General features: G+C 40.8%; 1 protein-coding gene and 1 long non-coding RNA gene across 3 annotated transcripts in view; one reads left to right on the forward strand and one right to left on the reverse strand.

Moving 5' to 3' along the window:
- Positions 1 to 3,485, reverse strand: part of LOC311130479 (zinc finger Ran-binding domain-containing protein 2-like) — a 23,109-nt gene extending 19,624 nt beyond the window's left edge. The window contains exon 1 of the mRNA XM_084163217.1: positions 3,398 to 3,485. Coding sequence (XP_084019343.1) covers positions 3,398 to 3,465 — 68 coding nt within the window. The 5' untranslated portion in view covers positions 3,466 to 3,485. The remainder of the gene's footprint in view (positions 1 to 3,397) is intronic.
- On the forward strand, positions 2,793 to 16,818 carry LOC311130480. 2 transcript variants are annotated; one of them, XR_014613356.1, is made up of 5 exons: positions 2,793 to 2,895; positions 3,839 to 3,930; positions 4,329 to 4,490; positions 4,679 to 5,986; positions 16,126 to 16,818. It is a non-coding gene; the product is annotated as an uncharacterized lncRNA (long non-coding RNA). The 2 variants fall into 2 exon arrangements; XR_014613357.1 differs by lacking the exons at positions 2,793 to 2,895; positions 16,126 to 16,818 and adding an exon at positions 7,928 to 8,826 and having other exon boundaries at positions 3,844 to 3,930.
- Positions 16,819 to 23,237: the final 6,419 nt, after the last annotated feature.

Below are 23,237 nucleotides of genomic sequence, written 5' to 3' on the forward strand. Positions count from 1 at the left end.
GTTCTGAAAGAGCTGCAAAATCTGGACCCCTACAAATCATCTGGGCTAGACAATCTGGACCCTTTCTTTCTAAAACTAGCCGCCGAAATTGTCGCAACCCCTATTACTAGCCTGTTCAACCTCTCTTTCGTAACGTCTGAGATCCCCAGAGATTGGAAAGCTGCCGTGGTCATCCCCCTCTTCAAAGGCGGTGACACTCTAGATCCAAACTGTTACCGACCTATATCCATCTTGCCCTGCTTTTCGAAAGTTTTTGAAAGCCAAGTTAACAAACAGTTCAGCAACCATTTCAAATCCCACCGTACCTTCTCCGCTATGCAATCCGGTTTTCGAGCTGGTCATGGGTGCACCTCAGCCACGCTCAAGGTCCTAAACGATATTATAACCGCGATCGATAATAGTACTGTGCAGCCGTCTTCATCGACCTGGCCAAGGCTTTCGACTCTGTCAACCACCGCATTCTTATTTGCAGACTAAATAGCCTTGGTTTCTCAAATGACTGCCTCGCCTGGTTCACCAACTACTTCTCAGATAGAGTTCAATGTCTCAAATCGGAGGGCCTGTTGTTTGGGCCTATGGTAGTCTCTATGGGGGTGCCACAGGGTTCAATTCTTGGGCCGACTCTTTTCTCCGTGTATATCAATGATGTCGCTCTTGCTGCTGGTGACTCTCAGATCCACCTCTACGCAGACGACACCATTTTGTATACATCTGGCCCTTCATTGGACACTGTGTTAACAAACCTCCAAACGAGCTTCAATGCCATACAACACTCCTTCAGTAGCCTCCAACTGCTCTTAAACACTAGTAAAACTAAATGCATGCTCTTCAATCGAAAGCTGCTGGCACCCGCCCACCCGACTAGAATCACTACTCTCGACGGGTCTGACCTAGAGTATGTGGACAACTATAAATACCTAGGTGTCTGGTTAGACTGTAAACTCTCCTTCCAGACTCACATTAAGAATCTCCAATCCAAAGTTAAATCTAGAATCAGCTTCCTATTTCGCAACAAAGCCTCCTTCACTCATGCTGCCAAACATGCCCTCATAAAACTGACTATCCTACCGATCCTTGACTTCGGCGATGTCATTTACAAAATAGCCTCCAACACTCTACTCAGCAAATTGGATGTAGTCTATCACAGTGCCAATCGTTTTTTCACCAAAGCCCCATATACTACCCACCACTGTGACCTGTACGCTCTTGTTGGCTGGTCCTCACTACATATTTGTCGCCAAACCCACTGGCTCCTGGCCATCTATAAATCACTGCTAGGCAAATCCCTGCCTTATCTTAGCTCATTGGTCACCATAGCAACACCCACCCGTAGTATGCGCTCCAGCAGGTATATCTCACTGGTCATCCCCAAAGCCAACACCTCCTTTGGCCGCCATTCCTTCCAGTTCTCTGCTGCCAATGACTGGAACGAATTGCAAAAATCTCTGAAGCTGGAGACTCTTATCTCCCTCACTAACTTTAAGCATCAGTTGTCAGAGCACCTTACCGATCACTGCACCTGTACACAGCCCATCTGAAATTAGCCCACCCAACTACCTCATCCCCATATTGTTATTCATTTTGCTCATTTGCACCCCAGTAACTCTATTTGCACATCATCTCTTGCACATCTATCATTCCAGTGTTAATACTAATTGTAATTATTTTGCACTATAGCCTATTTATTGCCTTACCTCCATAATTTGCTACATTTGCACACACTGTATATATATTTTCTGTTGTATTTTTGACTTTATGTTTTGTTTTACCCCATATGTAACTCTGTGTTGTTGTTTTTATCACACTGCTTTGCTTTATCTTGGCCAGGTCGCAGTTGTAAATGAGAACTTGTTCTCAACTGGCTTACCTGGTTAAATAAAGGTGAAATAAAAAGAAATTTAAAAACACAGAAAGCTAACATTAATAATATGCATGTCAATCTGTCCTGGCTCAAAGTGGAGGAGAGATGGACTTCATCACTACTTGTATTTATGAGAGGTGAATGCACCATGTTGAATGCACAAAGCTGTCTGTTTGAACTACTGGCACACAACTCGGACACCCATGCATACCCCACAAGACATGCCACCAGAGGTCTCTTCACAGTCCCCAAGTCCAGAACAGACCAGGGGAGGCACACAGTACTACATATAGCAATGACTACATGGAACTCTATTCCACATCAAGTAACTCATGCAAGCATGAAAATTAGATTTAAAAAACAGATAAAAATGCACCTTATGGAACAGCGGGGATTGTGAGGCAACACAAACATAGGCACAGACTCATGCATACACAGACATGATAACATATGCACTATACACACACCTACACATGGATTTTTTGTTGTAGTTATGTGGTAGTAGAGTAGGGGCATGAGGGCACACTTATGTGTTGTGAAATCTGTTGTGAATGTATTGTAATTTTTTATAACTGACTTAATTTTGCTGGACCCCAGTAAGAGTGGGTATCCATAATAAATACAAATACTGTATTACCTCAACAACCTCGTACCCTTGCACATTGAGTCGGTACTGGTACTCGTTGTATATAGATAGCCTCATTATTGTTTTTATTGTGATACTTTTTCTTTTTTATTGAGCAAATATGTCTTACTTTTTAACTCTGCACTGTTGGGAATGGGCTGGTAAGTAAGCGTTTCCCCTGTTGTATTCCGCGCATGTGACTAATACAATTGTATTTCGTAAATGTCTGCAATTCCGTGACCCGGAAGTACTTATTTACTGTTGTTGACGAAACGCGATAAAAAATGGTAGCTATACATGAGTTAATCTAGACTCTGGGGAAATCCTAAATATCCCCACCACAAGTGAGTTTACTAACTAGCCACCATCTAAACCCCCAAGTAGTGTATTCTTGACATTGGGACAATAGGTAAACCAAAAATACTTGTTGGTTAAAACAGTTTTGACATAACGTTAGCTCGCAGGTGTTGTTTATCCAGTGTTTGTGCGAGGTTAGTTTACAAACAAGCTGTAGACACAGAATGGGAGTTAGCTAACTAGTTTAACATATTTGGCTGCCCTGCACACACGTAGCTAGCTAGCCAGTGAGCTGTGGTTAACTATACAGTTAGCTACTAGCTAGCCAAGTTAAGCTAGGTATAGCTAACTTAATTGTATCGGTGTATCTAGCTAGCTAGTTGCCTAACTATCACATCAGCTATCTAGCTAGTTGTGGTTAGTTAACTCGTTTTTACCTAGTACCTAGTTATCACGTTTTTATTTTGTTAGTTATCAAGGTAAACGGGCCTCGTCCTTTGTAGCTAACGTTATTTGGCTAACGTTAGCTCACATTGAAAGCTAGACACCGCAAGCCTCGTTTTATTTGAATGATTCTCCAACATGTCTGTTAAAAATGTAGTCCATTATCTTACTTCTTATCAGGGCAAATCCAGTCTCCGTCGCTCACGCGAAAACTCTTTCCCGTTATTGTTGTCTCCATGGCTAGCTGGCCTCAACGCATGAAAGAAAAGTGACAGACGGGGCTGGCTGGCTGCTTATGCTAGTTGGCTCACCGCCTTCTGTTATTCGAGTCCAGATGTGTATACTACGAAGGAAGCTTGCTAGAACTACTCAGGGTTTTCTCAAGCTAGTTAGCTTCACATTCCAGCTCAGGCATCATCCGTACTACGACGGTGGAGATTGCTCGTCCGTCCTGCCGCTAAAGGCGAATAGCTGCGTGCCGCTCCGACCGCCCAGAGTGGCTCGCAGGTGGTTGTGCGTCAAGAATTCAGCATAGCATGTTTGGCTGAAGGTCTGGTTATTAAATGGGTAAATAGTTTAATCCATTCTCCATTTCATGAATGTATTCACAGGTAAATAGTAATATGCTCTAAACCGTTCTGGTGACAAATAAACTTTGTTGCCCTGTTTCCAATCGTCCACATGGCTGGGAGAACCTATTCAAGTAAGTAAATACATTTCGAAAATGTAAATGTTTTATTAGCTAACTAGCTACAATGCAGGCTAACTCAAATGAACTGCTAGCTAGCTATCTAGCCAACTTTACATACTGTATAGCTAGCTAAGTGAATTAAATATCACCAGCTACCTAACATCATATTAGCTAGCTATCTTGATGTATTTATCATTGTAAAAAACAAACAGCTAGCTAACAGCCATTGAGGAGGGTGAAAGGACAGCAGCCCCAACTGTCAAAGTGAGAGAGTAGGCTACTCTGGATAGGGCAGGTACTTTTGTGTAGTTCCAGTCCCTAGAAGTGAGGACAGAGATAATAGTAACATAATATTCAGTGCTGTCTAACTTGAGTGTAATGAAGTCTGTTGTGATGTTTTCTGTCTTCAGATACAGAGAGCTGTGAAAGCCTGTCTGCAGATGAAGAGGTCCCAATGAAGAGCAGGGGTTCTCAGTCCTGGTCCTGGGGACTCAAATGAGGGCACATTCTTGTTTTTGCATTAGTACTACACAGCTGATTCAAATGATAAACTCATCATCAAGCTTCAAGGGGTATTTATGTATTAATTTGTGATGCTATCCATGATAAGATCCTGCTGTTGTCACATGCTGCACATGTATGTTCACATTATCTATCTATCCAATGTTATCATGATTTGTTATAAGATATATTATACTTTAGTAATCCACAATGACCTGGTGATGTAAAAGTCTAATAATGACATATCTTATTCCTACAGATACCTTGCAACTGGCGATTCCTTCAAAACTATTGCCTACAGTTACCGTGTAGGGCACTGCAAGGTTGGGTGACCAGGTCCATCTGGGATTGCCTCCTGGGGGAATTCAGGCATGTGAAGGCTACCTGTGTCCTGCATAACTTCATGAGAATGGACACGAGGACCAGGAGCGGATCTGAAGCTTGCTGCCATGTGCCAGAGGAGAGGTCTGCTGCTCTGCAGGATGTTTCAAGGATGGGGGCCAACAACGCAGCACGGGAGGCAATCCGTGTGCAGGAGATCTTCACTTCCTACTTCTTCGAAGAGAGTGCTGTTCCCTGGCAACACCATAGACTACACTATGCACAACCAAAGGCTCTTTTAAGAGCCATCCACATTGCAATAAGAGCATTCTTCCATTTACTTAGCTATGTCAACTGCAGTTATTCAATTCCCAGTTTCTCTCCCTTTGATTTCTACTTCTCAGGTGAGGGTGCTGTTTAGGTAAGGGTGATGTCTGTACAAAAACTAAACATGCTCTTTAAGAGTCACCCATAATGAAAAAATGTATTACAATTAGACACCCTATAACCCACACCTACACACTCGTGTATCAATCTGATTGGTGGATTGTGTTCTGCAGTAAAGCAGGCTCAGGTGTATAAATGTGGCTCCTTCCACCTTCAAAGAATAGGCAAGAGGACCAACCATGGAGAATAGTAAGACACTTCATTATTTATATTTAGATAACTACGCTATATTCTTTGTCCTCGTGTGTCTGTGCATGTTTTTCAGTATAAAGTACTCTACAGCCACTTAATGTGGACACCAGGTGAGGCCACACACACAGATTCCTGTTGAACATGGTCTCTTTAACTACCTTATTTTCTCAATAACAGTCTCTCTCTTTCACTTCATCCCTCTCCCACCCTTCTCCCTAAATCCTCTAGGTTCTATCAGCTGTGTCAGTGAACCTCTCCCACATCTGAACTGGCTACATAGAGGGCACAGCGTGATCAGATGAAAGTTCACTTGGTCAACAGGAAGTATTATTAAAAGAGATGCTTTACATTGAAATACAGATAGCGATGTAGTAGTCCCAGAGTTAATGATCCAAGGTCAGTTTTGCATTTCACCTCCTGATGATTATGATGACTGACAGTGTTAGAATAAAAAAAAAACAAGGCTTAATCATGCCATCTCTCTCGCCATCCGTCTCTCGTTTGCAGGTATGTTTTGATGTGAGAGAGGACGCCAACCCCCAGTCCTGTCATCGCCACTTCACCCACTCTTAAGATAACCTTCGGGCCAACTGAGGACCCAGGGCTGGTTAGTAGACACCGCTAGAGACACTATTATGTAATTGTGATGAACTGAGAGAATATTAAGTTTAGTAGCACGGTAATTCATTAATCCTATGCAGTCTTCCCTGCTCCTCGGTTCTTACCTCTGTCCCCTTTCTCGTTTTGTAAACCAGCTTCAAACAACTGAAAATACAATATTTTTGGTTACGGAAAATAAATTGCACAGCGGTTTAGATGGTACAATGATTCTCTACACTCTAATTGCTTGTTGTGTCACATAAACTGAAATTAAGCGAACTATTAGAATTTTACCAACCAGGAAATGTCGGAGTGATTTCTGCATAGTGCATCTTTAAAGGTGAACTGCACCAGAGAGGAAGAGCGATGACCTACTTGGCAGAAAATCTGTCTTCCTCCAGCAGTTGGCATTTTTACATTGTTTCACCCACCAAGCAAGGAATTTTTATATGGAGGTCAATGAGAGAGTGTTGAATTTGGTCAACAAAAAAACGAATGTCTTATTTGCTACGTTAGGTTTATTTGATCGAATAGAAGTTTCGTAATGATTCAGTTGTTACGAGTGTACTGATATAAGTAGGACACTTGACATCCCGGCAACGGAAAGTAAGCAAAGAAACCGGGGCGCAACTTTCACTGGGGACGGGGTTCATGTCTCCCCCCCACATTCTGAAATTGCATTTTTGCCCCCCCCCCCCCCCCCACACACACAGTTTTATCATTGCAATGTGATACAAAAAGCGGCAACGGTGTGCTTTAGAACCATGCGGATGCCTCCCAGATGTCAGTAGTTTAGGACCGCATGGACACGACAGAGCGGGCTGACAGGCTGTGTGAGCAAAGCTTCTGAAAGGCTGGCTGGACCAGCACGGTAGAGTTGAGCCTAGTTCATTGTGTGTGTGTGTTGCGCTCTTTCACCAAGTTGTAAAAGCAAGCAGAGCAGAAACAGGCTACTATTTAATTGACTGATGTAGCTGACAAGGTGACTGCTGTTTAACTTAACAGAAAAAAAAACTAAACTAGTGTTATGATGAGTTTCTCGGGTATCAAGTAATTCATGATGCAAGAAGATATTTAACACTTAGATGGAGAGTTCATACAAATATTTAATAGATTCGGTACCAGGTTCATCTAACAAAAAGGAGCGTGCTTTGCCTCTTGTCATCCAAACTACCAGACAAAGAAAACCTCCGTTTATATACGTCATGTTACATGTTTCTTCAACAACATCTGTTAACCATCAGTGGGCACTCCCTTCTTTGATGTTATTACCTTGTACCCCAAGTCAGTATATCATCTCCATCAATCATTCTAAGATAAACCTCAGTAAGCTTCCTTGACATACTGGAATCCTTTGTATTCAGACTGTGCGGCACCCAGAATCACTTATCTGCTAAATGTAACCTGGTTCCCACAACACTATGAAATGACATCATAAAAACTAGTGTTTATTTGCAGTGCTGACATGAAAGTTAGCTAATGATTCATCTCCTCTCGACTGAGGTGAATGAATAAGCTACGCTAGCTTGCCTGTAGCTGCCACAGCCAGGTCAGCTCTAGCCTCTAGTTATCTGTCAGATTGTAATAATAGCCAGCTCATATCGCTATCTGCTGTTGTTTGTATGGAAATGTTGTGTAGCCTTTGTTTTGTCCCGTTTTAGAAGTAAATTAACTTGGCTAGCTTTCGCCAGTTGATGTACCGTTAGAGAGGGAGCTGGCCAAAAGTTGGCTAACATTAGCTATTATTTTTGCCTCAATCACAGTAGACCTGAATCAAACGATGAAACCATCGGCCAAATGATTGAAGATTGATATTCTGAAGTTTTTTCAGTGCAATGTGAGTTTTATTAGACAGTATGGCAATGTAACATTATTGATCTGTCAGTTTCCCTAGCTAATTCCCTACTTTTCACACTGACACAGTGATAAACATGCTCTAACGTTACAGGCTTCACTGTCATGGTGCACAGTAGAGGTCTGCGCAGGACCGATTTCTTCATCCTGCTCCAGCCTGCACCTGCTGACTGACTCCCACTACCTCAAGAACTGGTCCCAAACCCAACTGCCGTCCCGCAATGTTATTTTAGGCGTATGTGACGGAGCTCACTTGCCAGCCATGGTCCCAGCAATTTTGCGCCCTATAGGCAATATTAAATGCACCAAAATAACCTAAAATAGGTAAAATTACCAGAGATTCTGACATGGCCCTTATATTGTATTACTGGGCTATATCGGCCAATATGCTAGATGTAGTTTGAAGAGAGCAGAGTTGGAGAGACTTTCGCTTGAGCTATTTTTATAGCCTACCTTTTAGGAATGGGAATATTTTCAGACGTAGAAATATGGGTGATCAATATTTAGGCCTATTTCTAGGCAATGTGGTGAACTATAGCCTAATCATAGGCCTATTTAGGAAGTTTTGCATAGGCCTATCGGATATAACCTACCTTTTAGGAGGACAATTTGCATGCAGAGACAAATAAATGGGTAATCAATATTTATTGAAAATGAAAACGTGCAATGCTCGTGTGCCTTTTCCTTTTCAATGATGATTAAATGTTTTGATTGCACTTCGACTCACTTTGGTTGAGCGCCCTCCACTTCTTTCCATTATCAATATTTATTTACAGACACTGTAGTAAACTACAGACTAATCATATTTAAGTTAATTTCATATTCAAGTTAACTGCCACTTGATTCTCCACCCATGTAGGCAGCCTACAGTACTCTATTTCAATGAGACTACACATACTAGGCGCACTTAAACTCTCTCGCCCAACTAGGAGAGGTAGGCTACTGAAGTTTAAGCAGTGAATTCTGAGTGTGTGAATAATGTGAAAAATACAGTGGGGAAAAAAAGTATTTAGTCAGCCACCAATTGTGCAAGTTCTCCCACTTAAAAAGATGAGAGAGGTCTGTAATTTTCATCATAGGTACACGTCAACTATGACAGACAAATTGAGGAAAACAAATCCAGAAAATCACATTGTAGGATTTTTAATGATTTTATTTGCAAATGATGGTGGAAAATAAGTATTTGGTCACCTACAAACAAGCAAGATTTCTGGCTCTCACAGACCTGTAACTTCTTCTTTAAGAGGCTCATCTGTCCTCCACTCGTTACCTGTATTAATGGCACCTGTTTGAACTTGTTATCAGTATAAAAGACACCTGTCCACAACCTCAAACAGTCACACTCCAAACTCCACTATGGCCAAGACCAAAGAGCTGTCAAAGGACACCAGAAACAAAATTGTAGACCTGCACCAGGCTGGGAAGACTGAATATGCAATAGGTAAGCAGCTTGGTTTGAAGAAATCAACTGTGGGAGCAATTATTAGGAAATCGAAGACATACAAGACCACTGATAATCTCCCTCGATCTGGGGCTCCACGCAAGATCTCACCCCGTGGGGTCAAAATGATCACAAGAACGGTGAGCAAAAATCCCAGAACCACACGGGGGGGCCTAGTGAATGACCTGCAGAGAGCTGGGACCAAAGTAACAAAGCCTACCATCAGTAACACACTACGCCGCCAGGGACTCAAATCCTGCAGTGCCAGACGTGTCCCCCTGCTTAAGCCAGTACATGTCCAGGCCCATCTGAAGTTTGCTAGAGTGCATTTGGATGATACAGAAGAGGATTGGGAGAATGTCATATGGTCAGATGAAACCAAAATAGAACTTTTTGGTAAAAACTCAACTCGTCGTGTTTGGAGGACAAAGAATGCTGAGTTGCATCCAAAGAACACCATACCTACTGTGAAGCATGGGGGTGGAAACATCATGCTTTGGGGCTGTTTTTCTGCAAAGGGACCAGGACGACTGATCCGTGTAAAGGAAAGAATGAATGGGGCCATGTATCGTGAGATTTTGAGTGAAAACCTCCTTCCATCAGCAAGGGCATTGAAAATGAAACGTGGCTGGGTCTTTCAGCATGACAATGATCCCAAACACACCACCCGGGCAACGAAGGAGTGGCTTCGTAAGAAGCATTTTAAGGTCCTGGAGTGGCCTAGCCAGTCTCCAGATCTCAACCCCATAGAAAATCTTTGGAGGGAGTTGAAAGTCCGTGTTGCCCAGCGACAGCCCCAAAACATCACTGCTCTAGAGGAGATCTGCATGGAGGAATGGGCCAAAATACCAGCAACAGTGTGTGAAAACCTTGTGAAGACTTACAGAAAACGTTTGACCTGTGTCATTGCCAACAAAGGGTATATAACAAAGTATTGAGAAACTTTTGTTATTGACCAAATACTTATTTTCCACCATAATTTGCAAATAAATTCATAAAAAATCCAGAAAATTACAGGCCTCTCATCTTTTTAAGTGGGAGAACGTGCACAATTGGTGGCTGACTAAATACTTTTTTTCCCCCACTGTATGTGTTTTTAATACAATAGCTAGGGTAACGCATACAAAGCAGAAAGAGGACCATTTCCAAAAAATCTGTGGGACAACAAAAATATTTTAATCCCAAAGTCGTCTGTCTGACTGCCCGCTCCCACCTGCAGCATGAAAAATGCAGACCACACTGCAATGATCTCTGTTGTGACCCACAGGTCCAGAAGGCATCCTGCCAGGAATGGAGGCCTCTAGTGCAGTCAGTACACAACACTATGCAAATCATGTCTTAGCAGGATCAGATGGTGACGGGGTCCAAGCAGGGTAGGGCTGTCCCCGACTAAAAAAAATCTTGGTCGCCCGAGAGTCGTCCGGTTCTTTCGACCAATCGATTGGTCGAAATGTTTAAACTTATTTTTCCAAATATAGACCGACACACCCTATGTGTTTGAATAAAACCAACTACATTTGCAGTGAGCTTGTCTGATGCTTTAAGCACACTGTTTGATTAAATAATTAAGACACACAAATGACTCAAGAAAGGGCCCGATGGTCACACTGAAAAAAAAAAAAACTAAATAAGTGTACCAGAGAATCTGTTCTAACGGAAAAAAATTAATATATAAAGCCTTTATTACAGCAGACTAAAAACAGTTGCATGCATTCGTGAATTGTGGTTTATTTATTGTTTAGGCTAATTATTAAAAGCTCCCTTTGTTATTTAATTTTATAACTAAAATGCTTGATTGCTTGCATTTCAAAGAATGAATGTCTCGTATGCTGTGTGATGGCATGAACGAATGAATGATTGATACAGTAGCCTATATATTGAAATATAGGCCTAAGTAAGTTATGGTATTAAGACTAAACAGGACGCGCTCTTAGGCCTACAGCTCGATGGTGGTCATACAAGGCCTATACATATAAAGCCTACTAATGATAACAACATTACTTATTATTACAATGATGATCATAATAGTTGTAATAATAACAATTAGAAGGAGACCATGAAAAAGGAGGATATAGGAGTGAGAGCTGCGTGCAGTGGTCTAAGGCACTGCATCGCAGTGCTAACTGTGCCACTAGAGATCCTGGTTCGAATCCAGGCTCTGTCGCCGCCGGCCGCGACCGGGAGACTCATGGGCGGCGCACAATTGGCCCAGCGTCGTCCAGGGTAGGGGAGGGAATGGCCGGCAGGGATGTAGCTCAGTTGATAGAGCATGGCGTTTGCAACGCCAGGGTTGTGGGTTCGATTCCCACGGGGGGCCAGTATAAGAAAAAAATATGTATTCACTAACTGTAAGTCGCTCTGGATAAGAGCGTCTGCTAAATGACTAAAATGTAAATGTAAATGTAAATGTGACAAACAAGTGCTGTTAGATTACAATATAATTGTTCTGCCTGTTTGGAACAGTGTAAACATCACTAAATAAATTATAAGTAATATAATTCTGTTTTAACGAAAACAAATTGTAAAGCCAAATCTGTGAAATTGCTTTATCCGACATTTTGCCATTGCATGAGGCTTGGTGCTCACGGAATCAGTAAACTAAGACTCAAACAGGCAACAGAAGCAATATCTGTCTTATTTCTGTAGATACAGTACCAGTCAAAAGTTTGGACACACCTACTCATTCAAGGGTTTTTATTTATTTTTACTATTTTCCACATTGTAGAATAATAGTGAAGACATCAAAACTATGAAATAACACATATAGAAGCATGTAGTAACCAAAAAAGTGAGATTCTTCAAAGTAGCCACCCTTTGCCTTGATGACAGTTTTGCACACTCTTGGCATTCTCTCAACTAGCTTCATGAGGTAGTCACCTGGAATGCATTTTTCAATTAACAGATATGCCTTGTTAATTTGTGGAATTTTTTTCCTTCTTAATGCGTTTGAGCCAATTAGTTGTGTTGTGACAAGGTAGGGGGTGGTATACAGAAGATAGCCCTATTTGGTAAAAGACCAAGTCAATATTATGTAAAGAACAGCTCAAATAAACAAAGAGAAACAACATTACTTTAACACATGAAGGTCAATCTGGAAAATTTTAAGAACTTAGTAAGTTTCTTCAAGTGCAGTTGTAAAAACCATCAAGCGCTATGATGAAACTGGCTCTCATGAGGACCGCCACAGGAAAGGAAGACCCAGAGTTACCTCTGCTGTAGAAGATAAGTTCATTAGAGTTAACTGCTCCTCAGATTGCAGCCCCCCCCCCCCCCCAAAAAAAATAGTCATTTTAGCAGACGCTCTTATCCAGAGCGACTTACAGTTAGTGAGTGCATACATTTTTCATACTGGCCCCCCGTTGGAAACGAACCCACAACCCTGGCGTTGCAAGCGCCATGCTCTACCAAGTGAGCTACAGAGTTCAAGTAACAGACACATCTCATCATCAATTGTTCAAAGGAGACTGTGTGAATCAGGCCTTCATGGTTGAATTGCTGCAAAGAAACCACTACTAAAGGACACCAATAAGAAGAAGAAACTTGCTTGGGCCAAGAAACACGAGCAATGGACATTAGACCGATGGAGTCCAAATGTGAGATTTTTGGTTCCAACTGCCGTGTCTTTGTGAGACGTAGAGGATGTGAACGGATGATCTCCGCATGTGTGGTTCCCACCGTGCAGCATGGAGGAGGAGGTGTGGGGGTGCTTTGCTGGTGACACTGTCGGTGATTTACTTTGAATTCAAGGTACACTTAACCAGCATGGCTACCACAGCATTCTGCAGAGATACGCCATCCCATCTGGTTTGTGCTTAGTGGGACTATCGTTTGTTTTTCAGCAGGACAATGACCCAAAACACACCTCCAGGCTGTGTAAGGGCTATTTGACCAAGAAGGAGAGTGATGGAGTGCTGCATCAGATGACCTGGCCTCCACAATCCAATTGAGATGGTTTGGGATGAGTTGTACCGCAGAGTGAAGGAAAAGCAGCCAACAAGTGCTCAGCATATGTGGGAACTCCTTCAAGACTGTTGGAAAAGCATTCCTCATGAAGCTGGTTGAGAGAATGCCAAGAGTGTGCAAAGCTGTCATCAAGGCAATGGGTGGCTACTTTGAAGAATCTAAAATATATTTTGATTTGTTTAACACTTTTTTGGTTACTACATGATTCCGTATGTGTTATTTCATAGTTTTGATGTCATCATTACTATTCTACAATGTAGAAAATAGTAAAAATAAAGAAAAACCCTTTAATGAGTAGGTGTGTCCAAACTTTTGACTGGTACTGTATATATGGATGATTTATAAAGCCAGGCACATTTAACAGTTGATTATATACCCAATTAAGTTGGGGTTTGCGCTCTCCTCAATTTTCTTAGACAATTAGGCTAAGCCCTATTCGGACAGGACTAGTATTACTAGAGAACATTGGTTATGTAATTATTACCCCAGAATGTCCGTTATTCCAGAGGACAATTCGGACAGGTTTCGTTTTTTCTAAACTGCCCCCTGAACTGTAATTCTTTATTTTTTCCCAAATAAATGTAGAATTATGACAGAAGCCTGGAGGTTTTTTTTCTAGGCGTGAAGATATTTCAACAAGTCCAGGCTATAACAGGGCTACACTGATAACTCGAGCTTGGTTCCCAAGTTTCTAAACCATACCAAACCATCTTTGGTATAGTGTCACCATAATATTTGAACTGAAGAAGTGTGATCATAATCATTAGGATATTTTAGCGATCGCAGTAGACGTCCTAAAAGCCCCCCAGCCTTCAGATGGGAGCTAAACAGTGCACTTGCACTTCAGATGCGTTTTAAGGCTATGGATGCGAAAGTGATCTTGTCAATTCCAAAAGTATAGGTCAGTTGTATGCTGCTTTACGATATATTAACAGCAAGGGTTACATTAAAAAGGCGCAATATTTTTTTCTGATGCATTTGGCAATATTCAATTAATACACACAAAACATATGAACAAAAGCATTCACTGTGGATTTTGATAGATGTAGGCCCTTCATATATAGGCTATGCGCGCAACACTTCGTTCAATTTATCGAATCAGTTATTGTTTTGCTCAAACAGTGAGCAACACCTGTCAAACTCAGACATTTACCTCAAAACACAGGGATGTCGATTCGCAGAGGACTAGTATTATCAGAGGACCTTGGAGTTAGCCAAAAAACTGTTGGTTATTCTGGCTGTAATTGTTACTCTCCTGTCATGTACAAATTACTGACAAGGCAGATTCGGACGGGACTAAAATTACAGATGTGGTGTTTTGTGCTTGTGCACATAATTACATTACCTGACCACCCCAGTAAAACTAATCCCGTCTGAATAGGGCTTAAGGCAAGGGCTGTTTCCTCGTCTCTGCTGCTGCTGCCTCCGCCGCATTGTTCTCAATCAAAACATGCTGGTTAATTTTGCTATTATGCACATAGCAACATAGGGAATGACGCCAATTCTACGGGGCACTGAAGATTATGTTTCAGAACCGCAGACAGCGACCATATTCAACGCGGGAGAAAGCGCATTTGTTATCAAATAATATTAGAGTTATTAGTGTTGCATGGTTATTTTTACATAATATAACCATATACAATTTCAGTATCACATGTCTTAGAGTGATGGACTGTGCCATCCCCGTGGCCTCCGCAATGGATTAGTCCACTGAGACTGAAAAAAAAAAAAAGGAGACTGCTCGACTAAAAAAATCTAGGTCGACCAACAGTCGACTAAATGGGGTCAGCCCTACAGCAGGGTCAGACAGCCAGGGAAGACCGGTCTACGGCGCTCAGGTGAATTTTGCAGTAGGCCTATATAAACAATATCGGTAAAACGTTACCTTAAGTGAACATTAATTAGTAAGTAACTAAATAGTAATACATGTATTTAACATAGTAGTTACATGTAATTACTATGTAAGTGCTATGTAATTACACTGTAATAAGGGTTTAGTGATATAGGTTATTACACAAGTGGAACAAGGTTATGTAATTACAAATCAGCTTGTCAGAGGTTGTTCCACGTGTAATTACTCATGATTTATGTATATGTAATTACAAGATGTCTTGTTCCAAATTTAACTAACATGTTCTGTTATTACACTTTTGCAGTCTCCTGTGTAGCACCATATTAACAATGCATCCTATTATGTAACCTTGTTACATGCAACCTCATAAGTCACTACCACCTAAATAAGCTCGGCTAGGACTCCGTCAGCTGTTGTAACACTGCACACCTTATCATTAACTACAGCTTCAGTTATCTTATTTCCATATTATTTGTCTTAAAGGATGTACTGAATTAAATGTAAGATCAATGTATTTACAATGGATATGCATGTAGCTATAGTGTACCTACCTAGGAGCAAGCAACTTAATGTAAAGACATAATGGTATAACCTTTGTCAATACTATGTACCTGCCTTTGAAAAGGGATTTAATGGTTTATTTATCTGGCTTCAAAGGTGTAATGTAAGTGAAATATTGTTCCAAATAATATAATGTATAATGTTAATGTAGGTACTCATGAGCCAGCAGCTTCAAGTAAAGTGAAACACAGTAGGGTAATCCTTTTAATTACAATCATTGGGAAAATACACTTCAATGTAGAATAACTGCTGTTACAGCACCTCATCCATATATTTATATATTCTTATTCCATTCCTTTACTTAGATTTGTGTGATTTAGATATTTATTGCTTGCTAGATATTGCTGCACTGTCGGAACTAGAAGCACAAGCATTTCGCTACACTTGCAATAACATCTGCTAACCATGTGTATGTGACCAATGCATTTTATTTAATTTGATAAGGAGACTGAAAAGATTTGGCATGGGTCCCCAGATACTGAAAAAGTTATACGGCTGCACCATCGAGAGCATCCTGACCGGTTGCATCACCGCCTGGTATGGCAACTGCTCGGCATCTGACCGTAAGGCGCTACAGAGGGTAGTGTGTACGGCCCAGTACATCACTGGGGCCAAGCTTCCTGCCATCCAGGACCTCTATACCAGGCGGTGACAGAGGAAAGACCAAAAAATTGTCAAAGACTCCAGTCACCCAAGTCATAGACTGTTCTCTCTATTACCGCACGGAAAGCAGTACCGGAGTGCCAAGTCTAGGACCAAAAGGCTCCTTAACAGCTTCTACCCCCAAGCCATAAGACTGCTGAACAATTAATGAAATGGCCACCCGGACTATTTACATTGACACTCCCCCCAATTTGTTTTTACACTGCTGCTACCTGTTGTCTATTATCTATGCTTAGTCACTTTACCCCTACCTACATGTACAAATTTCCTCGACTAACCTGTACCCCTGCACATTGACTCGGTACCGGTACCCCCTGTATAGAGCTTCGTTATTGTTATTTTATTGTGTTACTTTTTATTTATTTTTACTTTCGTTTATTTGGTAAATATTTTCGGAACTTTCTTGAACTGCATTGTTGGTTAGGGGCTTGTAAGTAAGCATTTTACTGTAAGGTTTACCTGTTGTATTCGGCGCATGTGACAAATAAAGTTTGATTTGATTTTGTTAAGTGTAATTACAATGTACTTTCAATGCAATTACGTATTTCACAGGGTATATCACAATTTCAGTTATTACAATGTCATTATAAAGAAAAGTTTTTTAATTGCAATGTTTCTACACAGGAAAAAGCAACTTAATGTAAAGTGAAACACGTGAATTACTCATGTAATTATTATGTAGTTACTATGTTACAATGATGGCAGACACGGACTCCCAATACAGTACTTGTAGTTGTGATCAATGCGAATCCATCTCAATCTAGGAAAAATGTTGTTACAGCACCTTTTGAGTAATTACTATGTACTTTCAATATTATTAAATATTTTGCAGGGTATGTCAAAAGTTTAGTTATTACAATGTCGTTATACAGAAAAGTATTGTAAATACAATGTTTCTACGCAGGAACAAGCAACTTAATGTAAAGTGAAACGCATTTTATTCACTCGTTATTAATATGTAGATACTATGTTACAACGTATTTTTGATTGTAGTAGGTGAAGTTTGGTAATACACTTTCTTGAGGGTTGGTGCATAGCCTGTTGATCGGACAGTGATATGTTTGGAAGAAATGGAATCCAGAGTCTCCCGTTTCATGTGATATCAAAAAGAGTTATGTGGAGTGACCCAAAAAACACTGATGGCAACAAAACATGCTTATAACCCTGTCAAAAGAATGAAACACATTCATTTGCTGTAGGATCGTAGTTCCAAAGACGACATATTGGTTGATATAAATGAAAAGTTCAGATTCTGTTGTTTTCAGCAAAATAGAGCTTGCATGGGTTGCGTGCATTTAAATGGCCGGTATTGACCGCTATTTAAATTGACGTGGCAAGGTACACGGCACTGGGTACTCCGGGCTCCATTTCCTCTAGGGGTTGCATGCTAAGAGTGAAAATCTTACAGCTGATATACTAATCATCCGTCTTTGAAGAGTTGAGAGAGTACTACTTTCTTATTTTCTTTAACCAACCAGTACATCCACTCATTAAAATGGAGATGCTTCTTTAAAAAATGTTGGGTCCGATTGCCCCTTAGCCTCCAGACCTGCCCCTTTATTGTCTGCCACGCTCTTTCAATGTGTTGTGTGTGACATCCTGTGTGACCTGTTTGTGTGGTTGACTGTCTGGTGATTGTAACCTAGCGTACTCAGAGACCTGACATACGCTCTCCAGCACTCACTCAGAATGGTGGAACCTCTTCGCACATGTCGTCTGATGATAGGGTTTAAAGTTTCCTGTGAACGGTTTTCCACCTGTAGTGTCGAGATAACGATGCTGAGATGCTGTGATGACAAGAAATCCGCTGACACTGTCCTTGATTATAATAGTTTTATTACATCAAAGATTTCAGCGTCAATTTACAGACTCCTGCAGACAACTGGAGAACAACTGACCCAATCTCTAATATGTTGTTTCCGCCCCGTCCTTTGTTTCAACCATGGTATTTATAATCTGTAACATGATATGGGTGGTTTCCCCTACAGACCAATCCCAGGACGCCACATAACAGACTTCCTCTGTTTTAGGGTGCCCCTATAGTAATGCTTTCCAGATGCTTCCGCAAGCTGAGTCAACTTCCTCTAACACACCATTTGCAAACGTCAGCAAAGTCATAAATTGTTTAGACACTACAAAAATAATAGGATTATGACAAATAACAATTTCTCTTATTGAGTAACTTTAGCAATAAACCAAAATGTATGGAGAGTAAACACATTTTTCTATGGAGTGTAAATACATTTCTATGAAATATGAACAAATCTTTATGGAGTGTGAGAGCGAAAAACCTGTCTGGCAGCTTTCTTTCCAAATATCCATCAATCAATCAAGACAGTAAAATTCTCTCACGGCCCCTCTGCCCCAGGCAACCACCTAAGTACTCCAGATCAATTCATAAATCTTTATCAATGCATTTTAAACTACAATGCAATTGAATACACATGAAAGCCTCAGAAAACAAAATACAATCAAAAAATGTCCACATTCAGGCTGGTCGACCCATCGGACCCTCCTGTGGATTTTCTCTGTCCCTGCTTAGACCCAATATCCCTAAGCATCCACGAAATAAACAAAAACATCTGAGATCCCCACATGTACCCAACAACAGAAAATATAATTCTTCACAAATTAATACAGAAAGAATATGACACAAATTATGTATTACACATGCAAATCTGTCTATATATCATTGCAGACACTGGAATGTAGTCCACTACACTGCATCTCCTCAGCAGTTTCGACTTTCAATGCAGCGCGATGATGGAATCTGAACATTTCCACACCTTCCTTGTTCCACTTCCTCCAGTCCATTCATATTGTCCATGTTTGAGTATTTGAATCCCCTCTACACATTCCCCCATATGCTTCTGGAAGAAAAGAAAAGACCAACCAGTATCTTTTGCAAAACAACACATGCAAATTAAACATCAATATCAACAATAATATAAAAATGATATATAAAATGAATCACATTCCATTTCCCCCCTTTGATTCATAACAAAATACTAAATATCACACTCTTATCGTTTCATTTGTAAAACCCTGCAAAGTATAGGTAATATTATCAATGTGATCTGCCAAAAATGTTACACCATACCATGGAAAAAGTCCAAGTCCCCACTTCGCTCCTAGACTTATCCTCCAATGGTAGGCTTCCAGACTATGAAATTTCTCCATTTCCCTTTTCACCCTATTTCCAGACCTAGAATCAGATTTATCTCTGTCCGGTGCTTCCCCTCTTTGAATGGTAAAAAACTCATATGGAAGCTTCAACGTCGACATGTAACAACATCCATAGGGCAAGAATACAGTGGGGGAAAAAAGTATTTAGTCAGCCACCAATTGTGCACGTTCTCCCACTTAAAAAGATGAGAGAGGCCTGTAATTTTCATCATAGGTACACATCAACTATGACAGACAAAATGAGAAAAGAAAATCCAGAAAATCACATTGTAGGATTTTTAATGAATTTATTTGCAAATTATGGTGGAAAATAAGTATTTGGTCAATAACAAAAGTTTCTCAATACTTTGTTATATACCCTTTGTTGGCAATGACACAGGTCAAACGTTTTCTGTAAGTCTTCACAAGGTTTTCACACACTGTTGCTGGTATTTTGGCCCATTCCTCCATGCAGATCTCCTCTAGAGCAGTGATGTTTTGGGGCTGTCGCTGGGCAACACGGACTTTCAACTCCCTCCAAAGATGTTCTATGGGGTTGAGATCTGGAGACTGGCTAGGCCACTCCAGGACCTTGAAATGCTTCTTACGAAGCCACTCCTTCGTTGCCCGGGCGGTGTGTTTGGGATCATTGTCATGCTGAAGGACCCAGCCACGTTTCATCTTCAATGCCCTTGCTGATGGAAGGAGGTTTTCACTCAAAATCTCACGATACATGGCCCCATTCTTTCTTTCCTTTACACGGATCAGTCGTCCTGGTCCCTTTGCAGAAAAACAGCCCCAAAGCATGATGTTTCCACCCCCATGCTTCACAGTAGGTATGGTGTTCTTTGGATGCAACTCAGCATTCTTTGTCCTCCAAACACGACGAGTTGAGTTTTTACCAAAAAGTTCTATTTTGGTTTCATCTGACCATATGACATTCTCCCAATCCTCTTCTGTATCATCCAAATGCACTCTAGCAAACTTCAGATGGGCCTGGACATGTACTGGCTTAAGCAGGGGGACACGTCTGGCACTGCAGGATTTGAGTCCCTGGCGGCGTAGTGTGTTACTGATGGTAGGCTTTGTTACTTTGGTCCCAGCTCTCTGCAGGTCATTCACTAGGCCCCCCCGTGTGGTTCTGGGATTTTTGCTCACCGTTTTTGTGATCATTTTGACCCCACGGGGTGAGATGTTGCGTGGAGCCCCAGATCGAGGGAGATTATCAGTGGTCTTGTATGTCTTCCATTTCCTAATAATTGCTCCCACAGTTGATTTCTTCAAACCAAGCTGCTTACCTATTGCATATTCAGTCTTCCCAGCCTGGTGCAGGTCTACATTTTTGTTTCTGGTGTCCTTTGACAGGTCTTTGGTCTTGGCCATAGTGGAGTTTGGAGTGTGACTGTTTGAGGTTGTGGACAGGTGTATTTTATACTGATAACAATTTCAAACAGGTGCCATTAATACAGGTAACGAGTGGAGGACAGATGAGCCTCTTAAAGAAGAAGTTACAGGTCTGTGAGAGCCAGAAATCTTGCTTGTTTGTAGGCGACCAAATACTTATTTTCCACCATCATTTGCAAATAAATTCATAAAAAATCCTACAATGTGATTTTCTGGATTTCTTTCCCTCAATTTGTCTGTCATAGTTGACGTGTACCTATGATGAAAATTACAGGCCTCTCTCATCTTTTTAAGTGGGAGAACTTGCACAATTGGTGGCTGACTAAATACTTTTTTTCCCCACTGTATATATATTCTTTATCACCACAAACCCCACCAAATATCTCTAAAATTCCCAATAGTCACATTGCCAGGCAAAAGCTGATATTTCACCATCAAAGTCCTGCTCTTCTTACTAACTGAAACATAAAAAGTTACATTATATTTCTCATTACTAACCTTACGTTCATGCTTACCCAAAGTCATCATATAATCATCACAATCTGATATTCATACATACCCTTTCCATCATATGTTTTATTTGAACAAAAACAGCTCTTAGCCCTCACGGGTTTCACCTCCAATGCTTCAGGAATCGCTGTTAACTGATTTTCCTTCCCCATCTAACAAATTCACATAGGGTAATTCATTTAACCAAGAACACTTAAACCTAGGCCTAAACAAATGCTTCCACAACATCATTATATCTGTTAATGATTGTTGCTGATACAACAGCCATGATAAAGCATAAGATTGACACGTACTTGATAGAGGTTGAGCCACCGTCTCTAAGATTGAACCCCATGTGCCTGGTGCTGGAATTCTCAACAGACATGGACCCTCAAGATTCCTCACTGATCTTACAGAATGAGTTAACTGCTGGAACCATAGATTCCTACCTGCCCCTCCATCTTTAATTTTCAAAACAGAAGAATCAAATCCATATGCCTTCCATTTAGTTTCTCTCTTCCCTAACGAGCGGTATTGATCAGATATATCTTCTTGTCTTCCATCAAAATTAAAGAACTCATCCTTTACCTCCAGGATAGTATTCTTCACTATTTCAGATGAATCTACATCATTCTCTACTACCATCTGCTCTCCTATTTCAACACTATCCTTACTACCATTCACAGCACTCTCCATCCGTATCATAAACTTCTTAGACACTCTTACTACATCCTTTAGTTTCAGAAAAGTTGTTGTTGGTGTCTGTGTCACCTTTCCTAAATGTGTTATTGCCGTCGTAACATTAATCTCTTTCAAAGTTACTGTTAAAATAGTTGCTTTAGTTGATGTATTAACACTCTTAATTATTTCCAGTGGCAAAGTGACAGATATCCTCTGTGTATTATTTACTGTTGGAGTGGCTACTGTAATATACTTCTCCTGAACTCCTTTGGTGACTGTGGAAGCTTCAACAGACTTTAAATCTTCCATCATAAGCTTCACCTTACGAGTTACCTAGCCTTTTAACCAATAATTCTCAACCGGAACAAATTTTAACGCTGGCTCTAAATAAGTACACATATATTCTCCCTGATCTTCCCCTGTAACATTACACAAAATAAGTGAGCAATCACTCATAACCCTCTTCCACTTCATATCGTTATACAAAATATACATCCTTTGACTAGATGAAACAGCTTCTACTTCTGGTCCTGATAACAACACTTCTTCTCCATAATTATCACTCCACATGGGAGGAATGTCACCTCCCCCACTCCTTCTCTCACATCTACAAGGAAGATGAGCTGTACCACCCATCCTAACCCTAATGACAGTCATTTCTTCTAAAATTGGTGTTGGAGCGATTGTCTAAGGCTCCATTGTAATCAAATGTGATACATTTATAGCTTTAATAACTGTCAATGTTGAAAGAGTTGAATTGCTTCTCACTGTTGTTGTATTAGGCTGAAGTGTTGATGTCATTGTTGTTGATTCATCTATTTTCCCTACAGCTTTGAGCTCTTTACTTGTATTTCCATCTATCACCACTAGTCTCACTACATTAACTCTCAGTCCCAACTCTAATCCCTCACTTTCAACCTGTGGATCATAAAAAATACATTTATAATCACCTTGATCATCCTGCTGGGAATTGTACACATAGAGACTGCAATCACCCTCAATCTTCAGTATTCTCTTATCATTCAGCAACGCATACTTTCTCAATGCAACTGCTCCTAACAGATCTAAACTCCTGCCATATCTATCTTCCCACTGAACTCTAAATTTCCCTTAACCACTATTCTCTCTCGTGCACTGGCATGGAAGCTGAGCTGGCTGTCCTAGAGTTACTTCAACCCTAGTTTT

The sequence above is a fragment of the Coregonus lavaretus genome, assembly GCF_964263955.1.
Source record: "Coregonus lavaretus genome assembly, chromosome: 6".
NCBI lineage: Eukaryota > Metazoa > Chordata > Actinopteri > Salmoniformes > Salmonidae > Coregonus > Coregonus lavaretus.